Source organism: Dendropsophus ebraccatus, chromosome 1, assembly GCF_027789765.1.
Source record: "Dendropsophus ebraccatus isolate aDenEbr1 chromosome 1, aDenEbr1.pat, whole genome shotgun sequence".
Classification (NCBI taxonomy): Eukaryota; Metazoa; Chordata; class Amphibia; order Anura; family Hylidae; genus Dendropsophus; species Dendropsophus ebraccatus.
The window spans coordinates 226,935,275-226,955,474 of NC_091454.1; the positions used below are offsets into that span (position 1 = coordinate 226,935,275).

At 42.2% G+C, this 20,200-nt stretch overlaps 3 protein-coding genes and 1 long non-coding RNA gene across 5 annotated transcripts; 3 read left to right on the plus strand and 1 right to left on the minus strand.

Annotated features, from left to right (window-relative positions):
- Nucleotides 1-1,201: 1,201 nt before the first annotated feature.
- Nucleotides 1,202-10,269, plus strand: LOC138785853 (uncharacterized). The gene is made up of 7 exons (XM_069962248.1): nucleotides 1,202-1,303; nucleotides 1,843-1,937; nucleotides 3,495-3,641; nucleotides 4,673-5,678; nucleotides 6,389-6,493; nucleotides 6,603-6,755; nucleotides 10,164-10,269. The coding sequence occupies exons 1-4, from the start codon at nucleotides 1,202-1,204 to the stop codon at nucleotides 5,559-5,561; spliced, it is 1,233 nt and encodes a 410-aa protein (XP_069818349.1). The 3' UTR covers nucleotides 5,562-5,678; nucleotides 6,389-6,493; nucleotides 6,603-6,755; nucleotides 10,164-10,269.
- Nucleotides 10,255-18,522, minus strand: LOC138770605 (uncharacterized). Of its 2 annotated transcripts, XM_069949717.1 has the most exons (4): nucleotides 18,164-18,522; nucleotides 13,290-13,431; nucleotides 12,914-13,064; nucleotides 10,255-11,479 (listed from the first exon to the last, which is right to left on the minus strand). In XM_069949717.1, exons 1-4 carry the CDS (start codon nucleotides 18,212-18,214, stop codon nucleotides 10,741-10,743), a joined length of 1,083 nt encoding a protein of 360 aa, XP_069805818.1. In that variant the 5' UTR covers nucleotides 18,215-18,522; the 3' UTR covers nucleotides 10,255-10,740. The 2 variants fall into 2 exon arrangements, with proteins under 2 accessions (XP_069805818.1, XP_069805812.1); XM_069949711.1 differs by lacking the exon at nucleotides 18,164-18,522 and having other exon boundaries at nucleotides 13,290-15,151.
- On the plus strand, nucleotides 10,710-11,679 carry LOC138770616 (uncharacterized). The gene is made up of 3 exons (XR_011359477.1): nucleotides 10,710-10,834; nucleotides 10,938-11,032; nucleotides 11,262-11,679. It is a non-coding gene; the product is annotated as an uncharacterized lncRNA (long non-coding RNA).
- LOC138785858 (olfactory receptor 5AP2-like) lies at nucleotides 18,506-19,547 on the plus strand. Its single transcript, XM_069962259.1, has 2 exons — nucleotides 18,506-18,514; nucleotides 18,618-19,547. The coding sequence occupies exons 1-2, from the start codon at nucleotides 18,506-18,508 to the stop codon at nucleotides 19,545-19,547; spliced, it is 939 nt and encodes a 312-aa protein (XP_069818360.1).
- Nucleotides 19,548-20,200: the final 653 nt, after the last annotated feature.

Here is a 20,200-nt window from a genome sequence, read left to right on the forward strand (position 1 = left end):
TAATGGGGGGAGCTCACAGGGGGCTATATACTAGAGGGGTAGAGCACACAGGGGGGCTATATACTACTGGGGGGAGCTCAAAGGGGGCTATATACACAACTGAGGGAGAGCGAACAGGGGGCCTATATACTACTGGGGGAAGAACAGGGGGCTATATACTACTGAGGGAGAGCGCACAGGGGGGGCTATACACTACTGGGGGTGCAACAGGGGGGCTAAATACTACCAGGGCAGTCACCCCCTTTGTAACTAATATTAAAGGCCTGGTGAGAGAGAAAAATGCCAGTTTTCCCGCTAATAAGCAGCAATTTTGTATATAAATAGTTGAACGTTTGTAACACAATAACAAAACACGTTTCCTACTGATGTTCAGCTCGGACCTTCACCTGACAATAGAACCCAGGTAAATGGACCTTCACTAAAAATTGTTGAGTACCCCTGATCCAATTAGTTACATTTTGCAAAAATTGATCCATATACCTGGACTGTCACTAATACATAATGGAAGTTGGAGTTCATGACCAATAAGGGGCTCAGGTTGAAGTACAACTCTAATCATGTACTATGCGTGAGACATGATTTCAGTAATAGTTATGCAACCGGTATGGGCACATCTTCCAATAATACTACTATCAACATGGACTGAAATTGAGACATGATGGGAGTAGTAGTTTGCAAAACACTATGCAACCTATTTTGGTTTCAGCTTGGGTTCAATACCTCTTTAGTACAGTGATGCGCCCTGAGCATACAATTTTTTTAGACAATCTGGGGGGCTGGGGCTAAGGTCCAGGGGGTTGTTACTGTTGCCAGTGAGGTCAACTGCCCTTGACGGTCCCAGGGATCCGGATTGGTTCGTTACGGAATTTCTGGTTTTGGGGCTGTAAGGAGGTAGGGTTTAGGCTTGATGGGGTGACAGGCGCTGTGGTAGGTAGTGTCGTTGGCTGGCACAAAGTTCCTTGAATATATGCATACTATAGTGGGCGTGTTGGCTGGCAGTTTACTTCCTATGGTTACAACCCTCTACTCAAGACACTACCCTTAGGCCTTATGCACACGTTCCGTAATTTTTTCGGCTCTGGAAACCACCAGCAAAAAATTACGAGTTGCACATCCGTATTGCTTCCGTATTGCATCCGGAAGCACGGAATTCTGATGATGCCTCCAATCACCACCGAGCACAGAAGCGTCCCCAATTGCCATGGAGATCGCAGGAGGACACTTCTGTGCTCGGTCTTTACAGGCATCATCAGACCCCTCCTGCAATCACCATGGCAACCGGGGACGCTTCCGTGCTTGCCCGGTATTGGCATCATCAAATCCCCTCGGCAGTAATAACGCCATCTCATATTGGTTCTGCCTTCAGTGCTCTTAATTAATTCATTGATACTTTCCTAACTACATTGTTAACACTCCAATTTATTGAGGTAATTGGTACCTGTACCTTAGTAGCCCGGCAGCCAATCATTATTACCAATTAGCACAATAAATTGGTGTTTACTATGTGGTTAGGAAAGTATCAATGAATCAATTAAGAGACTGTGAGCAGTGAATGAATGGCCTGTCATCTAAAAATTTTTAACACATCCATTAACCATCTGAAATCCATCTCCTACCAAGACCCTTCAACACTAAATGGGAGATAAATCATGCACTAAATTAATGCACAGCATACAATACGACACAAAATGTACACTATTATGTAATATAAACATTGCAAAGTCTATGCTATGCCTAAAAATTATCTGTCGCCAACAATGCACTTGTTTCCTATCCATAATATCATGTAGACTGTGCGGTTAGCCAGTTATAATATTGTTACTATTTGTTCTCTACCATTAGAGGAGCAGACGACATCGTCAGTATTGGGTACATCCCATCCTCCAGGCGCATGACCATGCAGGAGTATTTAACAATCTATACCATGATTTACGAAGGTATGTTTTCCTTGTACTGTTTCACACAGTAACCTTGTTGTAGTCATTAAGTTGTTAAACGGGGTTCTTATGTGTGGAAAAAAAAATGGCCACTTTTCCCTCTGCTGTTGTCTCTGCACAATATTGGTTAACTAATAATCAGAATTTTCTACAAACACACAGAGTTCCAAAATCTCACTAAGGCCGGGTTTACATATGTCCGGCGGTGCGGCGGCGTTTCCCTCCGGCGCAGGAATAAAGTGCCGGAGGGAAACGCATCTTTGAACTGATCCCATTGTTTTCAATGGGATCAGTCAAAATGTGCGGCGTGAACTAGTGGCCGCCGCATCGCCGGACCGTCGGTGCGGTAGGACGCATCCTGCAGCGTCCTGGCGGACCGCCGCTCCGGTGATGCGGCGCCGCACCAATACAAACGAATAGAGCGCCGGATGCCTCGCCAGGCAGGACGCATACCATTCGCCTCTGGCATCCGGCGTTCAGTCAAATAGTACACAACTTGAACATATTTCTCCCCCTTTGTGCTCTCCCCCTCCCCTATAGTCCCCCCGTAGTATATCACCCCCCCTGTTTCTCCTCCAGTAGTATATAGCCCCCCCTGCTCCCCCCCCCCCAGTAATATTTAGCTTCCCTGTGTGCTCTCCCCCAATTAGTATACATCATTGCTGTGCGATCTCCCCCAATAGTATATAGCCCCCCATGTGCGCTCTCCCCCTCCCATATAGCCCCCCTGTGCGCTCTCCCCCTCCCATATAGCCCCCTGTGAGCTCTCCCCCTCCCATATAGCCCCCCTGTGCGCTCTCCCCTTGTAGTATATAGCCCCCCTGTGAGCTTACCCAATTAGTATATAGCCCCCGTGCGCTCCCCCGCAAATCCCATTGAAAATGACAGGGAAGCATACTGGGGAAGAAAATGTCAACTGATGAGCGCAACTTTTGACAACTGATGGAAACTGATGGCACTTGATGGTTTTTAATGAAAAGACGTATAGAAAAACTGATGACAACTGATGCATTTTTGGCATCAGTTGTGACATCAGTTGTGGTCAGGTTTTAGCCAAAAACCGCAACTAATGCCAACTTATATATGTAAACCCAGCCTTATTCCAAAGACACCAATAGGCTATAAATGTACCTGTTTTGTAAAGCTGAAGAACCCCTTTAATATTTAATTTGTCTTATTATATGGGCGCTTATTTTCTTAATTTAATATAATCCATTACTACATCTGCATACTGTCAAAGATTTACGTAAATAAACAAAAAAACCTCAGAGCATATACATTTTAAAAACAGGCATGTATAATGTTGGATATATGGGTACGATTTTACGGAAAATTAAGTGGCTTCGTTTTCATAAATAGACCAAAAAATTTATGATTTTTATTCAGAATACCATGAGGAGTTGACCACTATGAAGCACAGACTGTTAACTCTTTGCATGGTCCCACGCTATGTACTTTCAGACCCACCTAATTTATTTAATTTAATATTGTTTATCAATTATGTATTAACATATATATCGGTATTTAATATATATTTCACAATTAAATTTTCTTAAGGTACGAAGAGAAATTTCAAGCATTCTGCCGCCTAAGTGTTGCTCAATTTGACAACCTGTTACAAATTATCGCTGTGGACCTGACCTTTCAGGACACCCAAATGAGAAAAGCAATAAGTGCAGAGGAAAGGCTACTCATCACCTTGCGGTCAGTTTACAAGTGCTGATAATTAGAGTTAATAAAATACATTTAGCACCACAATATTGATCAGCCATTCACGTGTGTAGTTGTTGAGTGTTGTGTACATATTAATTATTATTTGTGATACTCTCCCACTGGGTGGTGAAGCACACACGTTTAATCTTCCCCACTTGTATTTCTTGAGTATGACACTCATAAACCATCCACTTACAACAACATTTTACATTCCTTATAGAAGAACTTATAAAAATACATATGTGCGCAATATAATCCTCTATGTCAATTTACACTTATACTTAGTTAAGTTCTACACTAAACATTTAAATATCTTTCAAAGATTAATACACACTAGTATTCTAACACTTCACAGCCTACCAAAATAGCCTTCAACATTTACTACAACTATTGGTTGAAGGAGTCCAAAGATAGGTTTAGGTTTAGGTATTGTATTTTCCTGGTCAAATTTTTCACTTTTTCTCCTATAATAATCACTACCTATTGGGCAACAGACAGCCCACATTCTCCTTCTATAATACACAGAAAAAAAATTATGAATTGGCACCTAGCTTTTGTTAAATGTCGATGCATTTTAAAAATAACACGAGTAAAGGGCTACAATGAAGTAAATGATAAAGACAAAATTAATTATATGTATCCAGCTTGTAACACCGAATTAATTTAAGGTCAATGTAAACACATTATATTGACTGGTGGTATAATTGGGCCCTTAGTCAGGGAGTCCCAAACTTTAAAACTGAATCTAAAATTCAATAAATTAACACGTTTATAATGGTCAAAAAACATCACACTATAGTCGTTGAAATTCTATTATGAGTTTTTATGTTGTTGATGTGTTATGAGAATCTGCAAAAGTTAGGGTTTAATTATATTATGATAAATCTGTAAAATATTAATTACTACATGTTTGGATTAGTAAGTACAGATTATTGTGAGTTATGTTAAATAATGTCTTCCCATTTTTTGTCATTTCATGTCTGCTGGACTGTTCTTACTCCCATTGCTTTCATCACCTGCAGTTTTTTAGCCACAGGCGAGAGCTATGCATCCCTGCACTTCCAATTCCGAGTTGGTGTCACAACCATCTCTGGAATTGTGAAGTGTACATGCGTCGTCATCTGGCAGAAATTGCAGCCCAGGGTGATGCCGAGCCCAACCGAGGAGACTTGGCGGCAGGTTGCGGCAGGCTTTCAGACTGTTGCCAATTTCCCACACTGTCTAGGTGCAGTCGATGGCAAACATGTCAGGGTGCAACAGCCACCGCACTCAGGATCCAGATATTATAATTATAAAAAATTTTTTTCTGTGGTCCTGATGGCGGTGGCTGATGCAAACTGCAAATTTGTTGCCATCGACGTTGGTGCCTATGGCAGTACTGGGGATTCTCGGGTGTTGCAAACATCACAGATTGGTCTGCAAATTCTCCGAGCGGGCGATACGCTCCCAGAAGCCGAACCTTTGCCTGGCTCCACAGATCCAGTTCCATTTGTGATGATATCGGATGAGGCATTCCCTTTGCTCCCAAACCTGCTGCGCCCATATCCACGGAGGGAACTGGATACCAGGAAAAGAATTTTTAATTTTCGGCTGTCCAGGGCACGTAGAGTTGTGGAATGCACCTTCGGAATCATGAGTAGTCAGTGGCGTGTCCTGGGTACTACCATCAAATTGGATGTGAGAACAGTTGACAACATTATCAAGGCTTGCTGTGTTCTCCACAATTATGCTCGTCCTGAAAGACCTGACGAGATAATTGAGAACCAGCAAGCCAATCTTGATAATGTTGTCAACTGGGATTTTCAATCTCCATCCAATTTGGGGGTAGCTATCCGGGATCATTACGCTGACTACTTCATGTCCCCCGAAGGTGCCGTGCCCTGGCAATATGCCTGTGTTGGTGATGAGTAGCCACTTCTGCACGGAGGGGCCTGTGGATCTCTCTGGATGACAACCCGAAATACCATCATGTCAATCCTGTGTGACATATTAGAGAGACAACATTAAGCACCATCAGCATTCATAAAGGTAAGTAGGATATTCACCATGGTAGCATGTTATGTTAATAAACAACTTAAAAAGTATGATTATAAGTTTTTAATATTGGAAAACAAAATTAAAAAAAAAAAAATACTGTTCAAAACACCATCATTGGGCGCAACTGTCACCCACTCATTATTTATACTACATTTATTGGAAATCAGATGTTTTTGCAAGCCAAACCAGAAACAGGCTGTAAACATCAGGTCCCTACGTAAATACTAAGTTCTATGTATTATTCTAACTAATTTCAGGCTTTACCAGCAAAAAAACTGTCAATCTCTCTTCGTTCACACACCCTTTAGAGACTAGGAGATATAGCTCCCATCTTAGTTGACATTAGACCCCATTGTAATAGGCTAGGCCAGAAAATATTTTCCTATTGAAAGGGTACAATTGGTAAAAAGGTGTAATATTTTATTCCTATAAGCCTCATATTAGTAGGACATTAGATCACAAACACATCCTCCTAATATAAGCCATACCCCTATAAATATTTGGTATAGTAAAAATGTACCATAAATAATACACTCTATAATGCAATGTAAAACAAAATCAAAGTTAACTGAGTTGTTTGTAGCCATACTGTCTGGTTGTGTACAATTGAGTGCTGTAATCTTATTATAGATTAGTAATAAACTGTAATTTTTTTAAAATTTGATCTTTATATCACACAATTTGTTTGTTTATTTATACAGGAGAATATAGCAACTTTCAAGATTGCAAATACTTTGTAGATATTTTATGGCCCCAAATTTCGCTGCTATTATGGTTTTTCAATAAATCTATCAATTCATCATTTGGTTAGTAAAGTGTTTGGTGTTATGTTGAAGTTTTATGGATGAAGTTATATGTGTCTCCATTTATTTAATTTAACCACAAAATATAACCCTCAAAACCATTCCCTCCTAGGATCCATTGAATTTTGATGTCTATAAAAAGGATGATTTAAATATACTTCAAAACATGATGGCTCCATGTGTGCGCTAAATAAAATAAAACAATATTGATGAGACCACAAACTATTTTACCTGCAAAAAGATAATATTCAATAGCTGAACATCGGTAAGTACTGTACTGTGTGTCACCATGGGTTACTACACAATGTAATGTTAGGTTATAAAATTAGTGGGTTTTCTAACATGTTCAATGAAATTTCTACTTGAAAATAAAAATATATGTTATTTTTATACCACATTCAAACTATTATAGAACACAATTTAACCGTACAGTAAAAAAAAAAAAAAGGGCACTGTTAGAACAGAGAATAACGTGAATTCTAATAAATATGCACAGGCGGGTTTTCATACAAAACTTTTTAATAATTAAAGTATAAACTTTGGGATGCAATTCTTTGCACAAATTACATGACTGTGACAATGAAATTTTGTGTGTCACATAACGTTTGTAACGACTAAATATAAAAAATATTGCTTGCTATTGTACATATTTACTGTACACACCTTTTGGTTAACAACAGTTACATTCAGTAAAATCCTGCCTTTGTTACATGACTTGCCAGAGGTGGGTGCGGGTAAAGAAACATTCTTAAAATAATACACATTGCAAAGTAAGATAACTGTGTAAAGTTTGTTATGTTTGTGAATGACAACCTTCCCTGTGTCCCACAACCCCCATCCGTGCATCCAGATTTGAGGCGCCCTATACACAGCTGTTACATGTTGTACCCCGTCCCCAATCAACACTCAATGACGTATTCTTTGGACGGGCGGCAAGTAGCTCTAATTGTCCCAAATGTTGTCTACCCTCTGCAGGGTCAACCAATGCTCATCCACAATATGCAGAGCATAAGTGTGGTCAGCCAATCGTGGAGGACCGACATATGTCACCGCAGCATCATCAACGGTGATTGGCTGATAACACTTATGCGCTGTCAATCAGGGATGAGCATCTGCTGACGCTGCAAAAGGCGGATAACATTAGAGACTTTCCCAGCTGCTCACCATCCATCCAAGAAATACATCACTGTCTGAAGATTGGAGAGGGGGGTGGACACGTGACAGGTATTTATGGCTCACTACACTTCCAGGCACACAAGTGGGGGTGGTAGGACTTGGAAAAGGGGGCCGTCCACAGACATAACCTACCTTATTAAGTATAATACATTAATCATGGGTATTATTAAAAAAAAAAAAATTACTGCCGCACTAACCTTGTAAACAATCCAAACATGCTATTTAAAAATAAATTAAACACAATGAAGCCAACACAGGTAATGGTCACAAAATATTGCTTTTGTAAAAAGATTGACATTTACATTTTTTAAAATAACATCGTTAAAATAGTTGTTATTCTAACACTTCAAAATAAAACAAACACCACACCAACACAGTATTGTGGAGTTTGATATGTACATCCATTTTTTATATGTAAATGTGTAAAGTATTATAAAAAAAAAAACATGGCTCAGTCAAGCCCCTGTTGATGAGTGCAAAGCCATCATGTGCTACCTGAATGCGACTCGGTAGAGTGCATGATGTGTGTTAATATCTTGCTCAGCAATATTTGTGAGTAATGCAGAATTGTGGACTGTGGGAATGAGACAATGTGAAATGTGTGTCCGTCACACCTACTTAACCACAGAATATGGTGATGTATTCACTGTAGGCATCCAAGGGATTAATGTTAGTTGTGAAGAAAATGTCTCCCAGTTGTTGTTATGTACAGCAATATTTAGTGCCATTATGACTATTAATGATGGAAACACTGACCAACATTAGGCTAACTACCATGGAGACTGAACTAATCACATCTCCTTAATGTGTTTGTAAACTTATTTTCAATATATCATCTGTAACAATATGTATAGCAATCCAACAAAAAGTCAGCTTGGTCATAGACTCTTCTGTTATGCTCAAATTACAAAAAAATAAAATTTAACAATAAATAACATTTTAAGTATTACAACATTTATCATTTTACAATTTAAAGGGAACCAATCACACACAAATTGGCCATAAAGATAAGGAAACGTGCTGGTACAGCAGCCAGCACGCTTCCTAACCATCCCCCTGTCCCCTCCGTCCCATGAACATTCAGCCTGCAAAGTTAGTTTAATAGTGTCCCGCGCTGTATGCAAATTATCATGTAAGTAGTCAGGGTGGGCGGGCGGCTGGTCAAGTAGTCTCGGTGGGCGGGGGCTTCCTCATGTAGTCTCAGGCTCCTGGGCCGCCTCCGTTGCTGTAATCACGCCCCTCCGGGCGTGTTGTAAAGCGGCTCCTGGTGATGTCTCTCGGGGGTGGGGCGGCATTGCACGTCGGCCACGCCTACGTCTTTACTAAGCTACGCATGCGCAGTGCAGCCTGAGAGGACGCTGCTGTACTGCGCTTGCGCGGCGTAGTACAGCAGCGGCTTCTCCCACTGTAATGCGCATGCGCAGCTTAATAAAGACGTCGGCGCGGCCGACGTGCAATGCCGGCCCCCCCAAGTGACGTCACCAGGAACCACTTTACAACACGCCCGGAGGGGCGTGATTACAGCAACGGAGGCGGCCCAGGAGCCTGTGACTACATGAGGAAGCCCCCGCCCACCGGGACTACTTGACCAGCCGCCCGCCCACCTTGACTACTTACATGGTAATTTGCATACAGCGCGGGACACTATTAAACTAACTTTGCGGGCTGAATGTTCATGGGACGGAGGGGACAGGGGGATGGTTAGGAAGCGTGCTGGCTGCTGTACCAGCACGTTTCCTGATCTTTATGGGCAATTTGTGTGTGATTGGTTCCCTTTAAAGCCTCTTTAAGACTAACAAAACTTGGTGGAAATAAGTAATGAGACTACATAATATGGCATGTAAACATGCCCCATGTCAAAACCACAGCAACTCTTTGGTCATGTGACAATCTTCCCCAACCTTAATCCTAGCATATTTATTACATGTAATTAGGTAAAGAGAACTGATAAGTAATAGAAAATAGGGTTTGGTTTGCTTAAACTTGAACTAACATCCAAGTTCTTTGTGTTTGTTTTGTAATATATTATTGTATTAATTTAAAATATAGGGAAACTTAAAGTGAGCCTGGTAACCCCCATGTGCCAAGGTGCCAGGCTCCCTACCCCCCATTAGAGCACCCTATACTTACCTAATCTAGGCAGGTTACGCTGCTAGATCAGGTCGGTTGACAGACATATTAGCCGCTGCAGCATGGCGCCCGCACTGAGAGCTGAGTTCAACACTAATATAGAATAACGAAGTGCTGGACTCTACTGTCATTATCTATGATTGCTTGACTCCTCTCGAAGAGTGAGTGCCGGGCTGCCGTGGCTGATATGTATTGAACCCGACCATCTCCAGAAGGGTGACTTGACGGGATTAGGTAAGTATAGGGTGCTGTCAATGTGGGGTCAGGAGTCTGGCACCCCGGCACAGGGGGTGACAGGTCCTCTTTAAATGAATGTCATTGACACATGTAAAATCATTAACAGTATTAATTATTTATTTATGTGCAGCTTCATCAGCTACAGGAAGGGGACATGCGGTGGACCTTTAAATTGACTTAGTGTCAATGCTGTTTACTATTTATGGAGCCTTCTAATGTGGCATTGTCACTAAATGTGAAAATTAAAAAAGGTTTGTTCAATATTTTTGGAACTGCTGGAACGATTGTAATACCATAGTATGAGTCGTATGTTCACTAGTAATGTAAGCTCTTAGATTTTGATAGATTTAATATCTTACTACTAGAGATGGGCCAAATAGAAATGAGATGTATGAACATGTATAAAAATTTGCTTACTGATATCAAACTTGCACACTTTCAATAATGACCAATAATAATGGCTTGGTTGGGGTGTTTGGGGTGTTGTGGTTTTAGAAAGGGTGAGAATATTCAACACTATCTAAACTATTAGTTTATGGCTAGTAAATTTTAATGTGTATATTTTTTAACAATGACAGCACTGCCATGAAAGTGCATAAAATAATTAAACATTAAGATAGTTTACTATTAGTGCAATAACATTTTCCTAAACATTTTCCCTTGTACATTTAACAGATCAGCACACATCCCAGAAATGTTGCTGTGATCTAGTTTGTGAACCTTTTGCCATAACGCATTGGAGGTGATTCGGTGTTTGGTTGATGGACTACTGCACTTCTTGCATGTAAAACATTGCTATGGGTAAGAGGACTAGAGGTTGCAGAAGGGGAACTGAGTAGGCTTAGAAAACTTTGCTGTGTTGAAACCATTGACCCCATAACTGTGGCCTCTTCTGTGTCTGTAGGCTGTGCTATATCTTCTACCGCTATTGTGGGACAACTCTGTTGAATATTTGGTGAAGAATGATGAAAGAAAGTGCTTGTGTCAAAAATGGGGCTGGTATGTATTTTTTCAAATATGTTTTTAATTCCCGTTATAATCTCAATATTGTCGGGTATGGGTTGTGGATTAGCATAAAACCTCATCAGTTCAAAAACAGCTGGCACACACACCCATCGTCTACTGTGTGGCATTTCCCTTAGGCGTGCAGCAATCGAGGCCCCAAGCTGGTCCCAGTGATCTTCTTTTTCTACTCGTTGAATGAGGTCTAATGTTTCTATTTCCACAGCACGTGGCATGGTACTGCGACTAGTGGATTGTGCCCTACGAGTGCCAGACCGTGTCAACCTTTGTGAGCTGGAGGAACGTTGCCTCACCGGTGACCTTGTGATATGTGAGGGTCCTGGAGCAGAATCCTGTGATGGTGGCAAATCCCCTGCCGAGCCAGATGAACTACACATCACATCCTCAACTTCAGTTTCGGGGGCTGCTATATTCCCCTCCGTTCTGAAATGTGCAAAGTGTAAAGTGTATTAATTGTTAAGTAATGTGGTATGTTTACATTTGAAATGTAACAGTCAATTTTGTAAAACATTAAGAAGCTAAATCAAAAGGGGTAATGTTTTATTTTTGCAACTCATAGTTAGTTCAAAATAGCTTAACTCTTAAGTCAACTAATATTACCTCTGTAACAAGATATACTTATATACACATACATATCAAAACTTAGACGCTGGTAGTTAATTTAAATAATATACAGGAGAGAAATGAGGGCTGTACCTCACAGCTATGGCTAACAATAGTGTCTCTTGACTGCATAAGAGACAGCAGAATTGAATGTATACATTGATGAAGCCACACTGGCCCCTGTTCCGCGTGCAGGTATCTGATAAGCATTGGTCACTACACTAAGTCCAAAAATGTGACGGTGAGTGCCTAAACTTTTTCCAGACTCGTGCAGTTTGTGGTTGAACTTATCCGTTGGCGGTGATGTTCTGGTTTAGGGTTTTGCATTTTTGGGTCTGATCCTGTGATATGGGGGTCACAGGTCTGTTCCATTGCCTCCCTTCCCTGAATGTGCACACATGCGGTGGTGGAGGCCTCTGACTGGCAAAATTTGGACTTACTGTAGGGTCCCATGTGTATATGATACCTGCACACTGTACATGGGCCAGTGTGTCTTGATCACTTTAAAAAATAAGATTATGCGGCCTCTTATGCAGCTGAGAGGCAATAGTGTCAGTCCTAGGTGTGTGGTGCAGCACTTTGTTCTCTCCTGTATGGCATTGATTATAAATTAAAATGTAATGTAATTTGATTCTCATAACAAATTGGGATAGGTGTTAATGCTAAATGCTAAATGGTGCGTTTACACAGACAGATTTATCTGACAGATCTTTGAAGCCCAAACCAGGAACAGACTATAAACAGGGATCAGGTCATAAAGGAAAGACTGGGATCTATCCTCTTTTCAAATCCATGCCTGGCTTTGGCTTCCAAAATCTGTCAGATAAATCTCTGTGTGTAAACGCAGCATTAGTCAAAATAGTTATATTAAAATCACACTGCCACCTATACCCTCTTTTAGTGCAATAGTCATAGTAGGAGATTTGCCCTTATCATCAGGGCACTATACATTATCAAAAAGGCTGATGAAGGAAACATGTGTTGGGAAAAATTGAGATGGTACAATTGTACATAATGGTTTTGTTATAATCAACCATAATAGCTGGCAACGAGGGTGAATAGGGGAACCTATTGCTGTCTTGGAGTACAGTTGTTATGCATTACATAATGAGGTGAATGCTGCAGTCAATGTGTGGTACTGTAGTAATTATTTGGTGAAAACACTTTGTGAGTGTAGTGTCTATTTTGTAGCTATGTAAGTGTGTGATGATACTGGGGGGGGGGGGGGGGGGTTGACAATTTTGGGCAACTTACCGTCTCAGCTCTCTTCCAGTTCTTAAAAACTGCATCTGCTCAGCATAGACAAATGGTCGTTTGTTAGGCGATTTCCCGCTCTTTCCGGGGTCATTCTCATAGCGTCTAAATTGATCTCGGACTGAACGCCACCTATTGTGCACATCATTAGCTGAAAGAGTAGTAAGAATAAGTTACAGTATTGTGTTGCATAGTAATAACTAAATTTTTAATTTACAAATAAAAAACACACAAAAAATTTACAGTAGTGAATAATAGTGGAGCTAAAAAAAATAAATGAAAAGCCTTTTAGTGGGCAGATGTGGAGAATTAAAATATTATTTTAAAATAAACAAGTTAACACACATTACACAAATATGAGCGAACATTTACTTACAGATTTGCTTTTGTAAGCGTGGGGCCATGGTGTCTATTTCTGGGTACAGTGTTCGAATAATTTGTGCCCACGCATCTTGTTTTAGGTGACGGTCGCTGTATTTTGGGTCTGTTAGGTCCCAAATGCAAGGGCACCCTTCAACCTGTGTAAAGTGATAATATAATTGTGTTAAAATATTAACTGCTTCAGTACTGATATATGACATACAAAAATGCTCAGTCATATTTAATTACCATCAATCTTTACATAGTGGTCATATTTCACAATGTCAGTATAGGTAGGAGGCAAGGACTGGCACACCAGTAGCCATCATGGATAGCATTTATGGCCCAGCAAAAAGGAGCCAAGGGCAGACACACCTGTAGTTTACATGGATGCCTGTTAGGACCGGCAGTAGCCAATACGGAGACAATGGACTGTATAACGGTGCCATTGATCAACTTGCTGTAGGCTGTTGTGCATAGTGATGGTTAAGGGGTATGTGTAGGTTCAGAGTGACTAGGGCCGGTGCTGGGGGACCATCAAACCAAGCATGGGTTTCAGGCAAAGGAGCTTTTTAACAACTTTTGTGTGTGGTTGTTAGTGGGGATGGGAGAACATTTTTATGGGCTAGAGAACTGGTGTGTGTGATGTCTGTATTTTGGAGATAATGACTTGGCAGTGTGTGGCCTGTATACAGACAGCCACACACCCGTCCACTACCCCGGTAGACAGAACCCACACAACACTAATTTGCCCCTGAATACAGACCCCACACAACAGTACTCTCCCCCAGTATGCAATTGCATTTTCGTAGACATATAATTTACATATAAGTTTGTTAGTTTAGAGTAGCCATCCTAAGTGGAGAAAAAAAAATTATGACAAGCAGCCAACAATACTATTTCATTGTTGTTTTAAAGAACTTTGATGCTTCCAAGTGTAGCAGCGCTCCTACTGTGGCCCAATATAGTATACAAGACTCCACTGTGGCCCCTAGACGTATGTTCAACAAATATTTACATCTCTGGGCCCCCATATATTTGTGAGTTATTATTTGCACCAAAATTTATGTAGTGTGTAATAGTACAAATAAGGATGAGAGGTGTATTAGTAGCACAGGTAAAGATGACAATTGCATTACTAGTACAGGGATAGATTAAGTGCAGAAGTGCACAGTAGAAGTGTAGTTAGAGATGATGGGCGCAGTAGTAGAACCAGTATGGTGAAGGGGTTTTTTAATAGTAGAGGTAAAGCTGAGGGGTGTTATAGTAGTACATGTATAGAGGATGGGTGTTTCAGTACAGTTACAAATGAGCGGTCTAATACTACAGGAACAGATAATGCAAATGGACAAAACTAAGCACACAGGGCATAATGAAACCTTAATGCATGGTGGGGGAGGATGAGGATAATAGGGTTGAAGCAGTATGGTGCACACTGGGTGAGGGGACAGCATGGGTCACACTGGGTGAGGAGACAGCATGACAGGGCTCCAGATTAAAAAAATTACCTAGGATCCATTGGCTCCTAACATGAAAAATTTAGGCGCCAAATAGATAATTTGGTCGCCAAAATTTTAATACATGTCAAATTAATGTTATGTTACATGGGACCTACTGTGTGCAGAGGCCACGGCAGCAGCCTCCTCCTTTTGATTCTTTATTTTCTTAGTTTGAAAACGTTCAACATGGAAACTTGCAACTTGACATCCATATACCCCCCTGCTGCCGATGACTTATAGCCCCTGTGGCAATGTATATGGGAAGTGGTACTGTGCAGTGTATATACATGCAGACACTGAGGGAAGTGGTACTGTGCAGTCTATACATACTGACACTGAGGTTAGTGGTACTGTGCAGGCTATACATAGAACCCCCCCCCCCCACACGCACTGACTACCGCACCTGGCCACCATCACAACAGACACTACCAATCAGCCGCACAGGCCGCGGTCCCCCAACACAGATTAGTGGCCGGCCGCCACCCCTGCCGTCCCTCCGGTTGTACTCACACACACTATCCACAATCTTGGGGCCGCTGGGGTGCACTCGAACAACTGCTGGGTGAGGAGAGGCGGGAGAGAGGCGCTGGAGGAGTGTGGCGCCTCTGCGTCCGTCCGTCCGTTAATGAATGACGGACGTGCTGGATAACGTCACTAGAGAATCGTGTCCTCGCACACGTAATCCAGCAAGTCCGTCATTCATTGGATGGACGGCCGCAGAGGCGCCACGTGCTTCGGTGCAGCGTGCGGAAGTCCTTAAAGAGACAGCGCGGTGCCGCCGTGGCTAGTCGCAAAAGGCACCCGGATTAATAAATCTGGGCACCATTTGCAAGATAACAGTCGCATTGGCAATCATTTTGGTCGCCATCTGGAGCCCTGCATGGTTCACACTGGGTGAGGGGACATCATGGGTCACACTTGGAGGAGGGGGGTGGGAAATGGGGCACCTTGGGTGGTGGTGGAACATGAGACAGTGTGTGTGTGTGTGTGTGTGTGACAGGGTGCATCAAGATTTATCCTCCCCCCCCCCGTCAGTTCATCCCTGGTGAAGGAAGGGAGTGCCTTGAGATACTAGGAAGAAGTAGTGTGCTTCTAAAGGCATAGGGGCGGGGTGGCCCCCTATGAATTAATGTTACACTGAATGTCAAAATTTTATTCTTCTTTGTTCGGAAGTCATATTTTCCTTTTCCTATTACTCTTGGCAGGACCACCATGATGATTTCTTCCAGCTACAGTTAATTTCATTAAAACCAGGCAGACAAACATCTGTGGTTCTACACTCCCATCTACTTCCTATCTTTTTGCTACCAATAGGCTCCAAAATGTAGTCATGGGGCTATTTGGTCAGTAAAGTCATTATTTATGTGGGTCGCCCCCCATATGTTGGATTCCGTGCTGTGTCCCTATATATTAAATATGCCGATCCAACCTAGGAAAGTTCCACAGCTCCTTGTGGTGATAAGGAAAACTTTATTGGGGCATACAAAAATAAAAACTGATTAAAACCGTGGTTTTAATCCGTTTTTATTTTTGTATGTACCAATACAGTTTTCCTTATCACCACAAGGAGCTGTGGAACTTTCATATGTTGGATCTGCACATATGGGATACAGTCCGCACCTTTATTCACGTGCTCCATCGTTCCTGAGAACCGTGCTACGTTTGCATATCTACTTGTGTGGGGTGAGCTGATCCCCAAATTCCATGAACCATATTAAATATGCCCCCTGCTGTGCCTACGTATTGTGCAAAAGTCCCTGCTGTTTCCCCATATTAAAAATGACTCCACTGCTGTGCCCGGTGCCTATATAGTAATAATGCACCTGCTATACCCTCCATTGTAATAAAGTTCCCCCCCTACCTGCAATATGTCTTCCCCCCACACACACTATCCCACCCTAGCCTCCCTTCACAGACTATCCCATCTAACCCCCAGAAACATGCATAAGGTAACATCTGCAGTCCTATGTCATACACCACAGAAATCACATTGTTAATAGATAATGTTGTATATGTAACCTGCATTCCTATGTCATACAAAACAGATAACACAGTGATTATAGATAAAGTAGAATAATGTCACATGCGGTCCTATGTAACACTACAGATAAAACTGTGATATCTTGGGAGTAGAAATAATGTAGTTTATGTAACCAGCAGTCCTATGTAACAGCACAGATAACACAGTGATATCTCTCTTTGTACAGATAATGTAGATGTCACCTGCAGTCCTATTTAACAGCACAGATAACAAAGTGATATGTCTCTTAGTACAGATAATGTAGATGTCACCTACAGTCCTATGTAACAGCACAGATAACACAGTGATATCCCTTTGAGTAGATAATATAGAAGTCACCTGCAGTCCTATGTAACAGCACAGATAACACAGTGATAAGCAAGAAGTCACCTGCAGTCCTATGTAACAGCACAGATGATGCAGTGTTATCTCTGAGTACAGATAATGTAGGTGTCACCTGCAGTCCTATGTAACAGCACAGATAACACAGCAGGCACAATCTTTGTACAGTGAGGTTTGTATATGAAGGGAGGTGGTGGGAGGTGGAAAGGGGGGGGGGGGTCGCTGGATCCCTGATCAGGGCATGAGCTGTATAGGTTTGGGCACCGGGGCCACCAACTTAGCAGACTATGCACTGTACGGAGGGCCGGCCGTAGAAACGGCCGTGTGGTGGAGCATACATGGGGCAGACCGGGGGGACCACGTTGAGGATCGTCTAAACAATGATGCAGAACTCTGTAGGAGGGAACTAACATGGTGTACCCTCCTCTGCCCAGCCGCACATCATCCCCGCAGCTGACCCGCCCCCAGAGCGCGCTTAATATCCCGTCCCTGCCGCACATGGAGGTAATCGCCGAAGGCTGCACACACTGAGCATCGGCTGATAGTCTCCCTGCCTTTACTGGAGGTGAATCGCAGCAACACTGTCAGCCGATGCTTATGTATCAGCAGCCTCCTGCGGGGACCTTCATGTGCGGCCTGGAGGGAGTGTATGTATACGTGCGGCTAGATGCTGTTTGCCGCTCTGCATAGACTTGTGGCCGCTCCCGCGCGCGTCCACCCGCTTCAAATGCTGGCAATCTGCCAGCCTTTCAAAAAATAAAACAATTAGTTCTTTTAAAAAATAACAGCTACAAAATTTACAAGCTGGGCCCAATTCACGTAGATAAGGGGGTCCCCATGCCGCCATAACACATAGCACCATGCCCCGCTGCTGCGCCATCAGCACATGTTGCTGATCGTGCAGAGTCTCCATGTTGACCCAATGTGTCCATAGACCATCCGGCTGCCTGCTCACCCGGGCGAACACTCTCCCCCCCAAAAATACACATACAAAATACATACAGACAAAAAGTACACAAAGAAACTTACCAACGCTATTAGTCTTGTAACGTTGATTCCCATACGACTGTAGGTCGACATTCTCACCAGTCGAAATCTCGGGTGGCCGACGAGCCGCCTTCTTCGACCGTCTCCTCCAAAGTCTTGGACGCAACTGACGTTGGTACGTTGTGACGGTGTTGTGCACAACTTTACTCAGTCTCCACAAACTGACAAAAACGCTGCTCAAAACGCCACTGTCCTGTGAACAATAAAATCTGTCGCGAATCGCAAGCGATTTCAGTGTCCCATTGAAGACTATACACTCTAAAATCGCAGACAAATCGCACCGTATTCAATTGCGCGAATCTCGCAGGAGTCAACGCGCAGCAAATGCGCCCTGTGTGTTTGTACCCTCAAAGTGCAATATTGTGGCCACTTTATATCTGTTGTCTTTTTATAAATATAATTTTCTTATAATATAACCTTCTTATTCTACATACAGGAGAACAACAAGACGGAGGTCACAGAGTTCCTTCTCTTGGGATTCCAAGTCAGCCGAAGGTTAAGACTTTCCCTCTTCTGTCTGTTCCTTGTTGTTTATTGCCTAATAATATGTGGAAACCTCCTGATCATCACCCTGGTGTCCACCAGCAAGATCCTCCACACCCCAATGTACTTCTTCATCTCACAGCTCTCCATTACTGACATCTTATTATCTACAAACATTGTCCCCAACATTCTCCACATCTTGCTAAATAATGGGGCGACCATCACTTTTATTGGCTGTATGACTCAGTTTTATTTCTTCTGTGTCTTAGAAACATTTGAATGTCTTCTCCTGGCTTTGATGTCCTATGACCGATATGTGGCCATCTGTAATCCCCTCCTGTACTCCTCCATCATGACACATGGACGTTGTGTAATATTCATCACCATCTGCTGGTTGTTTGGATTTTCTATTATGTTGAATTACACAACAACAGCAGCAAAGCTCAACTACTGTGGATCCAATATCATTGACCATTTATTCTGTGACTTGTTTCCCTTACTAGAACTTGCCTGTTCGGACACCTTTATCATCGACTTAGAGATTTATTTACTAAGCATTCAAAATGTTATTTTTCCAATCACAGTCATTGTAGTGACTTATAATTATATTGTTTTAACAGTTTTGAAAATCCCATCCAGTACTGGTAGACAGAAAGCTTTCTCCACCTGTAGCTCCCACCTCATTGTGGTCTCCATATTCTACTGGACGCTGTTCAGTGTTTATGTTTTCCCGACAAAAGACCAGTCTTTTCCCATGAGTAAAATCCTCTCCCTGCTATATACTGTGTTTACTCCTTTGGTCAACCCCATTATATACAGTCTGAGGAATAAGGACATTAAAAAAGTTGTACAAGAAGTATTTCATAAGCGGGTGACCTGGTAAAATCTACAATATTTTTGCATTACCAATATATATGATATATGGAGTATTAGAGTGTTCTGCTACTCTGCCCTCTCCTGTCTGTGAGATTGTTTTAAATTGTTGTTTTATAGCTGATTAATTTTTCTGAATCAGATAATAATGACTGTTAGCGTAGGCGTTCTTGATTGGTTGGCTCCTATTTTATGAGTTCCAGTCCTTGCAGTGAGCTGCAGATTATACTATATGTTTTGGGCATCTGTGTTTCTTGTGGCCTCAATCTAATCTTCTTTGTTCCTAGGTTGTTAATAAATTCTTGGTTCATTCTTGTTTAGTTGCTACTTTTATACCAGACACCTAGTTTCTCAATTCCTTGAATCAGTTATTGGACCGCTGGAGTAGGGGCAGTGAAACAGTGACAGGAGGGGTGGAAGGAGGGACAATGAAGCAGTGAAGCAGTGACAGATGCAGTTGAAAGAAAGGACAGTATTACAGGGACAGGAGGGGTGGAAGTAGGAACAGGGAGGCACTGATAGGAGGGAATATTAGGGGCAGTTATTCATTGAAAGAAGAGAGCAATAAAGACAGTTAGGCAGTGATAGGGGATGGGGCAGAAGAGATAAAGAAGCAGTGACAGAAGGTAGCAGAAGGAAAGAGAGTCATGTCCAGGAGTGGTG